General features: G+C 38.3%; 1 protein-coding gene across 1 annotated transcript in view; it reads right to left on the reverse strand.

Moving 5' to 3' along the window:
* Positions 1–913: 913 nt before the first annotated feature.
* The window catches only part of LOC116755611 (COBW domain-containing protein 2-like), a 56,567-nt gene continuing 43,375 nt past the window's right edge, over positions 914–14,105 (reverse strand). Inside the window, 4 exon segments of the mRNA XM_032635314.1 lie at positions 914–6,510; positions 7,039–7,168; positions 9,283–9,348; positions 9,451–9,519. Coding sequence (XP_032491205.1) covers positions 6,404–6,510; positions 7,039–7,168; positions 9,283–9,348; positions 9,451–9,519 — 372 coding nt within the window. The 3' untranslated portion in view covers positions 914–6,403.

The following is a 14,105-nucleotide window of genomic DNA, read 5'->3' on the forward strand; positions in this document are numbered from 1 at the left end:
CTATTAAACTAAGCTTCAGGAGGGCTGGGACAGGTGTCTTATTCAGCCTTAGATTCCCAGATGCCTCCCCCTCAACCCCCTGTAGGTAAGGCACATTTCTTCCATCAGCATAGGAATCCGATTACCTGGGAAAGGGAGCATTGTTAGTTTTCCTGCAGTCAACTTCTATGGGGATTTGGGTTATTTAAAAATGAAAGGAGAAAAGTAAGGGCACTAAATAAAAAAAAAAAAAAAAAGGCAAAACCACCCCCAATGATGGAAGTATGTCAAAGAGGGCACTGGGAGACAAGAAAAAGCTGCCAATGGCCAAAGCTGGGGCAATTAGAGCATCAAAATATAGTATTAGATTATTAACCAAAGCATAAAATATTCATGTGTCTATATTGATAAAAAATAGATGACTGAGTAAATTAATACATGGGGGAAAGAGGCAAATCTCCCTTGCAGAAAACTTCCAAATACATTATGTAGATATTCCACCCGCTAGGAGGTAGAGCATAACCCCCCAGTCTCTTACTGTGGGCAATGCACAATGACTTCCTTCCAAAGAGAACCATATGAAGTGGGGGAAGGGGGAATAAGTTACCGTGGAGAAGCCTGACAAAGGTTTCAGCCAGGTGTCAGGTAATCAATGTCAACATCAACAGTCATAAATCAGGTTGATAGTATGTACCCTTGATATGAGGTGATAAAAATGGGAGACATGACTACCCATGTAGTCATGGTGGGGGGGTGGAGGAGGGTGGATGGATATGGGAATTCCCTTCTACTATCTGCTCTGCTCCATTTTTCTGTAAATGTAAAACTGTTCTGAAAATTCTATTTTATCAAAAAATTAAATGGGAGAAAAAGGGCCTAGTAGCCAAAAAGTAGAAACTCAAATGTCTATCAACTGATGAGTAGATGAACAAAATGTGGTATATAAATAGAATTTTATTCAGCAATAAAAAGAAACAAAATGCTGATACATGCAACAACATGGATGAACCTTGAAAACATTACAGTAGAAGAAAGGAGTCCAAATAGGCAAATCTAGAGACAGAAAGTAGACAAGTAGCTGCTGGGGAACAGGGGCAGGGAGAAATGGGGGTTAACTGCTAATGGGTACAGAGTTTGAGAGCTATGAAAATGTTCTGGAATTACTGATAGATAGTGGTACTGGTTGCCACTACCTGTGGATATACTAAAGCCATGAATTGTATACTTTAAAGGGTAAATTTTTTTGCTAATTATATCTAAATAATATTAATATACAAAATATATCAATGTAAAAATAAATAGCTGTATCAAGGAAAACTAAGTTGAGTTCTTTGGAGATACTCCATTATGGCAAGTAATTCCTTAAGGAAAAAAAAAGGGTGGGGGGACTCTTTCTGTCCCACCTGATTAATTCTTTAATGTTGTGTTACTTTGTGCTCATGAAACACTAAAACATTTAACATGGGGTCCGGTGCATAGTGGGCACTCAATAATATTTGGAGATTACTTCTTTCCTAACACTGAATAGGTTTTTTTTTCCTGAACAAATCTATCAGGGGGTCATAAATGCCATCCATCCCACTTTGAAAAACCAACCTCTCTAAACTACTGTACAGTAAAGAGGATGTCTGATCTCTCTCCATTTTGCTCTGAAAGTTAAAGGCAATTCAGTTATCAACCAAGTTGATTCTAATTTTAAATAAGTTGATTCTAATATTAAGACTAATTCTGAGAAAAAAGTCTAGTTCTTCTTTCTCATCAAAGTAGGGCAAGTTGCTAGACATTCAAAGACAGAATTCACTTCTTTCAGTATCACCTCCACAATGTATGGCATTTCTAGAACTGGGAAAGTCCTTTCAAAGAAATCTTAAAATATAATTTTCCACCTATATTACTAATCCAAAGGAGACATTTATTCAATTTGTAGCAAGCAACCAAGCCCACAAATGTTTAAAAGCCTTTTAGCTTTATTTTGTTGATAATTCCCTTCAAACTTCATAATCTATTAGGAATTAGAGACCCTTTCAATCCCTGGCCTTCCCTCACCCCCTGGGCTGACCCTTCCCACAGCTATCTCACACTCAGTACTAATGTTCTTGCCCCTTTCACTAAAAGCTGGAAAAGCCTAGGAAAGAATCATGTAAGAAGCTGTGCAGAAGCTTGAATGTATTATCAAGTCTTGCTGGAAAAGGAGAATTTACATTTACTGAAACTCGATAGTCAGGGTACTTTAAATTTAATCCCTGAGAGATTTGCACCTGAACTTTATGAATAAGGAAGCAAAGGTTTAGAGAGACTTAGTAATTTATCCTACATATTACTCAGTAAACTATAAACTTACAGATGAACTATGCCTAAACCCTGATTATCATCATTACCATAATCATAATACCCTGAAAATTTTCTATGCTTAGCAGAATAATGGCCCATGTTATTTATTTGTTAGTGATCTCCATTATAAAAATAAAATCTTCTCTCGAGGATATCTATTGGAGGTTCCAAACCCCTCTGAAGTACAGGTTAAACTGGTAATGTCTCTGATCACTGAAAAATACTTCATTTTGGGAAAAATAAGAACGAAGAACAGGGCAATGCATATTTAAAAGAACTTATAAATAACATAAAAATACAGTAAAAAAAAATCTAAATTAAAACAGTGAGATGCCATTCCATCCAGAATGGCAAAGGTTAAAATGTGTTAGCTGGGTTTGGAAAAAAGGGTACTTTCATACACTCCTGTTTTACGGCAAGAAGGTACAGCCATTTGGGAAGGCAATTTATCAGTATCTGTTAAGAACTTTAAATGTGCATATCCTGGAAGCCAGTGATTCCACCCTTACATATCTCTTCCAGAGAAACATTCTCACATAAAAACAAAGAGGCGCACATAATGATGTTCACTGCAGCACTGTCTGCAATTTCAAAAACAGGAAACAACTAGTTCATCTGCCACGGTGATCACAACCACATCACTTGTCCAGCTCAAAGCCCTTCAGCCACTTCCCAGGGCTTTCAGAATAAACCAAATATTTTGCTCTGTCCTGTAAGCAAAAAGCCCGGCCCTGGCTCACAACTCCAATCCCACCTCCTACCCTGGCTTTCAAACCTTCCACCACACTTGCCTTCTTCCTGGTCTTCCAGCACACTATACGGGTTCCCACCTAAAGGCCCTCTCCACTGCTTGCTCCCTCTGTGTAGAATCTTCTCCCTGACTTTGCATCAATGACTCCTTTTAACTCTGTTCTCAACTTAAAAGCCACCTCTGGCAACCTGGATGAACCTTGAGGTTCATTATGCTAAGTGAAATAAGTTAGAGAAAGACAAATACTGTAGGATTTCACTCATCTGTGGAATATAAAAAAACAAACTAACAAAACAAATAAATGAGCAAAACAAAACAAACCAAAACACATGGATACAGAGAGCAGAGCAATGGTTACCAGAGGGGAAGGGGAAGGAAACTAAACTGTATGAAGAAGGATGGAAACTAAATTTTTGGTGGTGAGCACACTGTAGTGTATACAGAAGTAAAAATATAATGTTGTACACATGAAACCTATATAATGTTAAAAGCTAACGTCACCTCAATAAGAAATAAAGTTTTTTTAAAAATGACAATTTTCACCAAATTGTACTATAGATTGAATTCAATTCAGTTAAAATCCTAGCAGCCTTTTTGAAGAAACTGACATGTTTAATGATAAAAATTTATATTGAAAACAAAAAGACCTAAAATAGCTGTAACAACTCTGAAAAAGATAAACAAGATTGGAATATTTACACTACCTAATTTCAAAACTTACTCTAAGGCTAAAGTTATCAGGACAGTGTGGTAGTGCCATAAGGACAGACAAATGAAAATAATGTCCATGAAAACACACACACACACACACACACACACAACACACACACACACGCCACGTGATTTTCAGCAAAGGTGCAAAAAGCTCATTCAAAGGGCAAAAGAGTTTTCAAGACATAACGATGGAACAATTAACTTGAAATGGATCATGATGCTAAATGTTAAGAGCTAAAATTATTAAGTTCCTAAAAGAAAACATAGGAAAGATCTTTGTGACATTGGGATTATCAAAAAGTTCTACAACAGCCCCAACCCACCAAAAACAAAAAAGCCACTTCTCCTCAGAAAGGCTTTTCATGCCCACTCATTCTAAACTCAGTTTTGATTTTTATCAGCCTTCTTCAGGCACCTCGTATTTTCTCACTTATTTATATCCCTCCATTAGAATGTAAGCAATACAAACCTGGCTTTTAACCATCATGTGCAGTTTCAGCCCCAGCACTAATACTGGGCAAACTTGGAAGCTCTCAATGAATGTTTTTTTAAAGAAATGTATTCTATGCTATACTATGAATTTCTGTCCAGCAGTTAAAGACATATTTATATGCATTGTCATGGAAAGATCTAAGAGTAATAGTTTTTTTTAAAGAGCAAACTGCATTATAATATGTAAAGAATGATTTTTTATTTAAAACACACACTATAAAAATCTTTCCTTGAGGATATTTATGGCAAATTTGTAAGTTTCCCAAAGAAATTCTTTAAATGATAGCTTTATTATTGGAATATAATTCACTTTGGGAAACAATGTAAACCATAATGTGTGCATAAGTGAAAAGAACCTCTAAAAGGATAGACATTAAACTGACAACACTGCTTACCCAGAAGGTGACAGTGACTGAAGGAGAAAGGTCAGGAGAGACTGACTTCATCTGTAATGCTTGTGTTTTTACAACACAAATGTAGTCATGCAATACTTTTGTAAAGACAAAATATTTAAAGATTAATACATTATAAAGAAAAAAAAAAACCAAATATTTATCAGTTTAAAACAGATTTTTAGGAGTTTAAGATAATATTACTTCAAACATGTCTCCACAACAGTACCATTAATTATAAGCCCTTTCTCGATGGCCTAGAACAGAGTGAATCTAAATACTTATTATTTGCCAATAAACATTATGAAGTATTATCGTGACTACATTAATTATAAAACAAATTGAAAATTGTTAGGAAGGAGAAAACATTTTATGCTCTGTTGTGGGCCAGGAGCTGAGCTGGGTGTATTACAAACCTATTTAACCGTCACAACAAGCTTGAATGTTTGATATTATCACTGTCCACTTTAAAGTAAGAAAACTAATCTCAGAGAAATACTTTGCCCAAGATCATACAGCCAAGAAGCAGCAGAGCTGGAATTAAAGCCCTAGAATTAAAGATCTGACTCAAAAATCATCTGACTTTCTATCAGGCAATTGGCTGCCACAAATAAGCGTATTCTCTCAACCACAAGTTAAGAGAATAGATTCAGGAGGCGAAATGGATGAACATAGGAGAAGTTATATTAAAAAGGTACAGAACACAGGGGACGGGAGATAGATAATCTAATCAATTAGCCTGCCTCCAACTACTGAACCATTCAAGATACATAGATGTAATTTTGACTTAAAGTTCTGAAAAAAATATATTCCAAAAGCCATTCTGACAGCCTTCTGATATTTAACAACCATTAACTCTTCTTTAAATTCCATTTAATGCCTTTCTCTTACAATCTGAATATAGTTAAGCTGACCTGGCCTTTAGCAGGAAGAAGAGAAAAGTAATCCATTGTATACTTACACACCTACCATTTATATAAAGATTGTTAAATTATCAAAAGTTAAATGCATTTACATCTGAAGTTTTATACCTTGTCACTTTTTAGTTTATATTGAAAAATAAAGAAGTTTAAAAAAAAAGATGAATTTAATACCAGTAGTAAAATCTACTTTAAAACTAAAATCTACTCTAAAATTAAAAAGCTCTACAATTGAAATCTTTGAAATATATTACAAAGTGAATGGCTGAAGTTCCATTACACTGACTACCAGTAAGGCTTAGAATCTGACTAAGAATAAGAGAAAGTTTCAGTTAATTTCTTTGATTTAGGTTTCTTCCACTTATAAGTCTCTACCACTGTAAACCCTTTATTTCCTTTAATAAAAATGGCGACATTGTTTTTAAAAATGTTTGTTATTAACAATAAAATTACATCCACGCAATCAGCTGAAGTTCTAAGGGAAAATGACAATGTTGAAGTAAGTTTTCCCATTATTATTATTATAACTTCCATGAGTGAGAAATTCAGCATATGTAAACTCCAAAGCCAATTCTGCAAGATATGTTTATGAATCATCTGTCCACAAAAAAAAGTCAGAGGACAGTGTATTTTATTGTATGAATAACAAATGTTTTATAATACTGATTTACTATGTTGTATGTATTCTATAAAATAAATACTATTTTAAAGTTTACACTGGAATTCGTAAGAGAAGTAATGCAAAGAACAGATGCTTGAAATACATCCAATAGGAAACTTATTCCCAATTTTATCATCCAATCCTTTTGGTGATGCTTCTTGTGTTAAGGACAAACTTGATCTTCTTTGAAATGTGTTGTTCATTGATTTTCTGTTTCAGTCACAGTGGCTATAAATAGTTGTTTAAGAATATCCTTATCTAAATTCCTGCCTGCAAACAGAACAAAACATGGTATGAGTATATGATGCTTATTAAAATGACACAGTTTACCTATCAAGTCCAGATCATTAAATGCTTCATGAGCTTCAGAAATGTATAAAAACAACAGTAATTAATGATTCCTTCCTTAACTTTCTAATTAAGTCCCCTAGAACCAAGTTGGCATTTGGATTAATCACTTTTCTAAAATTATTTGAAGAAGAGTAAAAGGCTTAACAAGTTCTTATGATGTTATCTCATAATTAAGACAAATACATTAACCACAAGCTTATTCAGATTTACAAAAGAGGTTCAGATTGGTTAGTACTGCTTACGTAGCACATTATATCCCTTTCTCTCTCTCTCTCTCTCTCTCTCTTTTGCTTTAGAAATTTAACTGTCTATAAGGGAAAAGAATCTGAAAAAAATAGATATATATGTATGTATAACTAAATCACTTTGCTGTACACCTGAAAATAACACAACATTGTAAATCAACTATACTTCAATTAAAAAAAAAGTTAACTGTTTGTCACTTACCAATAAGGACCAATCGATTTGTTCTCTCACTGTCATCTTCCCAGCTCACTGGTGTCTCCTCCAGATCATACAGCTCATGGACACCCTGGACAATCACTTGTTGTGGTTTGTCTTTGATTGACACCAGCCCCTGCTCAGAGGAGAATGAGCAGTCAGCCACAGTTTGAATTTAAAAGCAGAAACCGAGCATCAATGTTCATGGATTAATTACTCCCATTTCTTTTTAAAATACAAACTCATAAAGGAGATGCTGTTAAAATTACTTAATTCCAGTTATTTGTGCATTAAAGTGTTTCCTAAATCCTCCAATTTTTGAAAAAGGCTTCTGCACACATTTTTTTAAAACAATCCCTATTTCTAATGCTAAAATTAATATATGTAATTAGGATGTTTATTCAGTGTTACCACAATGAAAACTGAAACAACCAAATGATAAAACATGTTATATCTCAAATTCTACCAATTATTCTACTTTTAAGGATTTTATACTTGTTTCACAGTTTTAGTGGGAAAATTTGAGAAGTTAAAGGATTTTGGTGATAATCTGTTTTTGAATGGGTTGTAATAAATGGAGTAGATAATGATGAAATAAAGGTAAAGAAAAACTATTATATTTATCTGAATAAAATTCATTTAACATTGCTTTGCAGAAATGAGGAACAAATTATCTGATGAACTGGCCTATGGGGATGAAATAATTTCTCTGAAATAATGTTTGTTATACATATTTATTATAAAAATAATATATATATTGAAAAATAGTAAGAGACAAACCACTGTCATTCCCACCACATAATTTTTGATGTATTCATGTATTGGGGGTACATGTTCTTCCAGTTTTCTTTTCTTGTGCAGAGTTTTGTTTTCTGCTTTTCAAATCTGAGTTTTAATATGTAACAACAAACTCCATGGACAGAATTACCTAAGCATCAATTTTATACTTGTATAAAGACTTTGAAGTTGTCAGCTGTTATTAGAGTTAACAGTTTAAACATGTTGATTATTTTCAGACTAGTATAATACTTTGTAACAGCAAAGAGAAGGAGGTCTATGAAGAGAAAGGCTGTGGTGCCTCAGATGTCCCAGCGTTGCTGTGATGAGAGGAAGGCCAAAAGAAGAACCAAGGAGGACAGCTGCAGAACAACTGTCATACACGAAGGACAAAATCCAGACTGGGATGGTGCAAGATGAGCCACTGAACTCTATACAGAGGTCTCGTTGCTGCATTAGTATAAACGCCCAAAGGGTTGCTTTTCTAGGTAACCACCCCCCATTCAGTACTAGGGGATAAAAGCAGTTACAGAATGAAATATGATCTTCCAATTAGGATCACAGATGTAGATGGGGACACAGTCATAAAGAAGCAGCAGGATCTGGCTTAGTTCCTCTGCGGGGAACGACTGGGGAATAGATTCAGCTGTGCTGCTCTGCAGCAACCAATCCCAGGTGGAACCAGCACAGGGAGTGAAGAAATCTAAGCCAAAATAGTTTCCCGGTCACTCTAGTGGCCCTAGGAAGTCGGCTGCTAGCCAGAGAATCTAGCTACTAACAGTAATGATAATAAACAGTAATAATAAAACCTTATGCACACTTCTGGAAACACAGGAGTAGACACTCAAATGACTGTTGATTCATTAAGCACACAGCCTAGAACCCACTGCTCCATGGAAAAAAACACCTTTTGTGACATAATACCCAAATATCAAGTAATATGAAGGGATTTCCAAACAGAGCAAGAATTCTTCTAGTCCTCTGTAACACTGTCTCACAGTATAACAAATGTTTAGTGTCCGCTAAATTCATCAAGAAACATAAGGTTCAGCTGCGGCAAGATTTCTAATATTACTCCTCTGTTAGATGAAGCTCTCTTAGAAAAATCAACACAAGAAAACTTTCCGTTTTCCTCTGACTAACCAAGCTGTGTGCCAAGGGGAGGAGAGTTTTAACAAGTCAAGCTCATTAGCCAGATAACTGCTCTGAGCACCGGCAGTAGGAGAGCAGGGGGTAACGTTTCAAAGCACACAGGTTGTTTTAGCTGCAACATTCAATGAAGCTGTGCAAATAAATCATGCTTTATGCAATGACTTCCAAAGCTTCTTTTCAGAAATGGAAATAAGGAAAAACAGACAAAGGTTATTTGGACTAAAACTAGTCCTTGTGTTTAAGGACTAAATATGGTTTTTGTGTAACAGCAAAGAAAGGGACTTTGTCCAAAAGTATAAAGCTGTAAGCTATGTACTGCACCTTTAGTCGTATGACCTCCATGCAGTCGTCATCCCTGTTTCTCACATTCTTTTCCCACAGAAGATTCTGTATCAAGTGACATATTTTAATAAGATCAACCACTGCTCATAGGAACAACTACATAACAAAACAATTGATAAATCATTAATCAGTTAAAATTGCATTCACCTGAATATAGACATTTAGACTTTCTTCCTTTGCATTTCCTGGTACTTCGAATGTGACTGTAATAATACTCTGTAAATCAAGAGATAGTCAATAATGATTTTTTTATAGCAATGTCAAAATATTTTTTTAAATCACAAGTTTTAAGATGAAAAGTAAGGAAACATTCATGGGCATTTGTGTTGCCTTAACAACTATATTAGGTATATCTTTTCCACTATATTTGCTGATTTTTGGTATCAGCAACTCCATGTTCTATATTCTGCAGAGTTAGTCAATGGCTTAGTATTTACACAGAGAAACTCTTATGAAAGGATACTCATTGTTTAATTCATTCTTTACAAGATTCTCAGCACTAAGAGGGAGGGTAATATAGAGAGCGTATCAACTATGTACTGGACGAGGTACTTTTGCCTGGGTCACTTTATTTCATCTTTTCATTTACTCATGACAGCAATCCTGTGGATTAAAGAGAACTATTTCCATTTTATAAATTGGGGAAGATGAGGCTTAGAAAAAATAAACTACAAAATGCAAACGAATTATGTTTGGGGGGGGACCCTGAAGATGGCGGAAGAGTAAGAGGCGGAGATCGCCTTCCTCCCCACGGATACACCAGAAATACATCCACACGTGGAACAACTCCTACAGAACTCCTACTGAAGGCTGGCAGAAGACCTCAGACCTCCCAAAAGGCAAGAAACTCCCCACGTAACTGGGTAGGGCAAAAGAAAAAACAGAGACAAAAGAATAAGGACGGCACCTGCACCAGTGGGAGGGGAGCTGTGAAGGAGGAAAAGTTTCCACACACTAGGAAGCCCCTCCGCGGGCGGAGACTGCGGGAGGCAGAGGGGGGAGTTTCGGGACCGCGGAGTAGTGCACAGCGACGGGTGCGGAGGGCAAAGCGGGGAGATTCCTGCACAGACGATCGGTGCTGACCGGCACTCACCAGCCCGAGTGGCTTGTCTGCTCACCCGCCGGGGCGGGCGGGGCTGCGAGCTGAGGCTCGGGTTTTGGTTTTGGACGGAGCTCAGGGAGAGGACTGGGGTTGGCGGCTTGAACATAGCCTGAAGGGGTTAGTGCACCACGACTAGCCGGGAGGGAGTTCGGGGAAAAGCCTGCACCGGCCGAAGGAGGCAAGAGACTTTTTCTTCCCTCTTTGTCTCCTGGTGCGCGAGGAGAGGGGTTTAAGAGCGCTGCTTAAAGGAACTCCAGAGACGGGCGCGAGCCGCGGCTAAAAGCGCGAACCCCAGAGACGGGCGCGAGCCGCGGCTGAGGGCGCGAGCCCCCGAGACGGGCGCGAGCCGCGGCGGGAAGCGCGAACCCCAGAGACGGGTGCGAGCCGCGGCTAAAACCGCGGACCCCAGAGACGGGCGGGAGACGCTAAGGCTGCTGCTGCCGCCACCAAGGGGCCTGTGTGCGAGCACAGGTCACTCTCCACACCCCTCTTCCGCGGAGCCTGTGCAGCCCGCCACTGCCGGGTTCCCGGGATCCAGGGACAACTTCCCCGGGAGTACGCACGGCGGGTCTCAGGCTGGTGCAACATCACGCCGGCCTCTGCCGCAACGTCACGGTGCCTCTGCAGCCGCAGGCCCGCCCCGCACGTAGTGCCCCTCCTACCCCCATCCCCCAACCCCCGGCCTGAGTGAGCCGGAGGCCCCGAATCAGCGGTTCCTTTAACCCCGTCCTGTCTGAGCGAAAAAACAGACGCCCTCCAGCGACCTACACGCAGAGGCAGGGCCAAATCCAAAGCTGAGCTCCTGTGAGCTGTGAGAACAAAGAAGAGAAAGGGAAATCTCTCCCAGCAGCCACAGAAGCAGCGGATTAAAGCTCCACAATCAACTTGATATACCCTGCATCTGTGGAATACCTGAATAGACAAGGAATGATCCCAAATTGAAGAGGTGGAATTTAGGAGCGAGATCTATGATTTTTTTCCCTTTTCCTCTTTTTGTGAATGTGTACGTGTATGCTTCTGTGTGAGATCCTGTCTGTATACTCTTTCTTCCACCATTTGTCCTAGGGCTCTATCCGTCCATGACTTTTTTTTAAAAATTCTTTTTCTTAATAATTAAGTTTAATTGTAATAACTTTATTATACTTTACCTTCGTTCTTTCTTTCTTTCCTTCCTTCCTTCCCTCCTTTAGACAACGAATCACCCAAATTGAGGAGGTGGTCTCAGGGAGCAGGATTTATGATTTTTCCCCCTTTACCTCTTTTTGTGAAGGTGTATGTGTATGCTTCTGTGTAAGATTTTCTCTGTATAGCTTTGCTTCCAACATTTGTCCTAAGGTTCTATCCGTCCCTTTTTTTTTTTTTCTAAATATTTTTTAATTCAATAACTATATTATACTTTATTTTATTTTTACTGTATCATCTTTCTTTCTGTCTTTTTCCTTCTTTCCTCCTTCCTTCCTTCCTCCCTCCCTCCCTCCCTCCCTCCTTTCTTTCCTTCTTTGCTTCTTTCTTCCTTCCTTCCTTTCCTCCTTTCCCTCTTTCTTTACTCATACTTCTACTAATTCTCCCTACTTTTTCTCCCTTTTATTCTGAGCTGTGTGGATGAAAGGCTCTTGGTGCTCCAGCCAGGAGTCAGGGCTCTGCCTCTGAGGTAGGAGAGCCAACTTCAGGACACTGGTCAACAAGAGACCTCCCAGCTCCACATAATATTAAACGGTGGAAATATCCCAGAGACCTCCATCTTAACACCAGCACCCAGCTTCACTCAACGACCAGCAAGCCACAGTGCTGGACAACCTATGCCAAACAACTAGCAAAACAGGAACACAACCCCACCCATTAGCAGAGAGGCTGCCTAAAATCATAATAAGGTCACAGACACCCCAAAACACACCACCAGACGTGAACCTGCCCACTAGAGAGACAAGATCCAGCCTCATCCAGCACAACACAGGCACTAGTCCCCTCCACCAGGAAGCCTACACAACCCACTGAAACAACCTTAGCCACTGGAGACAGACATCAAAAACAATGGGAACTACGAAAGTGCAGCCTGCAAAAAGGAGACCCCAAACACAGTAAGATAAGCAAAATGAGAAGACAGAAAAAACACACAGCAGATGAAGGAGCAAGATAAAAAACCCACCAGACCTAACAAATGAAGAGGAAATAGGCAATCTACCTGAAAAAGAATTCAGAATAATGATAGTAAGGATGATCCGAAATCTTGGAAGTAGAATGGACAAAATGCAAGAAACAGTTAACAAGGACCTACAAGAACTAAAGATGAAACAAGCAACGATGAACAATGCAATAAATGAAATTAAAATCACTCTAGATAGGATCAATAGCAGAATAACTGAGGCAGAAGAACGGATAATTGACCTGGAAGATAAAGTAGTGGAAATAACTACTGCAGAGCAGAATAAAGAAAAAAGAATGAAAAGAACTGAGGACAGTCTCAGAGACCTCTGGGACAACATGAAACGCACCAACATTCGAATTATAGGGGTTCCAGAAGAAGAAAGAAAGAAAGAAAGGGACTGAGAAAAATATTTGAAGAGATTATAGTTGAAAACTTCCCTAATATGGGAAAGGAAATAGTTAATCAAGTCCAGGAAGCACAGAGGGTCCCATACAGGATAAATACAAGGAGAAAACACGCCAAGACACATATTAATCAAACTGTCAAAAATTAAATACAAAGAAAGCATATTAAAAGCAGCAAGGGAAAAACAACAAATAACACACAAGGGAATCCCCATAAGGTTAACAGCTGATCTCTCAGCAGAAACCCTACACGCCAGAAGGGAGTGGCAGGACATACTGAAAGTGATGAAGGAGAATAGCCTGCAACCAAGACTACTCTACCCAGCAAGGATCTCATTCACATTTGATGGAGAAATTAAAACCTTTACAGACAAGCAAAGCTGAGAGAGTTCAGCACCACCAAACCAGCTTTACAACAAATGCTAAAGGAACTTCTCTAGACACGAAACACAAGAGAAGGAAATGACCTATAGTAGCGAACCCAAAACAATATATAAAATGGGAAATAGGAACATACATATCAATAATTACCTTAAATGTAAATGGACTAAATGCTCCCACCAAAAGACACAGATTGGCTGAATGGATACAAAAACAAGACCCTTATATATGCTGTCTACAAGAGACCCACTTCAGAACTAGAGACACATACAGACTGAAAGTAAGGGGATGGAAAAAGATATTCCATGCAAATGGAAACCAGAAGAAAGCTGGAGTAGCAATTCTCATATCAGACAAAATAGACTTTAAAATAAGGACTATTAAAAGGGACAAAGAAGGACACTACATAATGATCAAGGGATCGATCCAAGAAGAAGATATAACAATTGTAAATATTTATGCACCCAACATAGGAGCACCTCAATACATAAGGCAAATACTAACAACCATAAAAGGGGAGATCAATAGTAACACATTCATAGTAGGGGACTTTAACACCCCACTTTCACCCATGGACAGATCATCCAAAATGAAAATAAATAAGGAAACACAAGCTTTAAATGATACATTAAACAAGATGGACTTAATTGATATTTATAGGACACTCCATCCAAAAACAACAGAATACACATTTTTCTCAAGTGCTCATGGAACATTCTCCAGGATAGATCATATCTTGGGTCACAAATCAAGCCTTGGTAAATTTAAG

Source organism: Phocoena sinus, chromosome 6 (genome assembly GCF_008692025.1).
Source record: "Phocoena sinus isolate mPhoSin1 chromosome 6, mPhoSin1.pri, whole genome shotgun sequence".
Lineage (NCBI taxonomy): Eukaryota > Metazoa > Chordata > Mammalia > Artiodactyla > Phocoenidae > Phocoena > Phocoena sinus.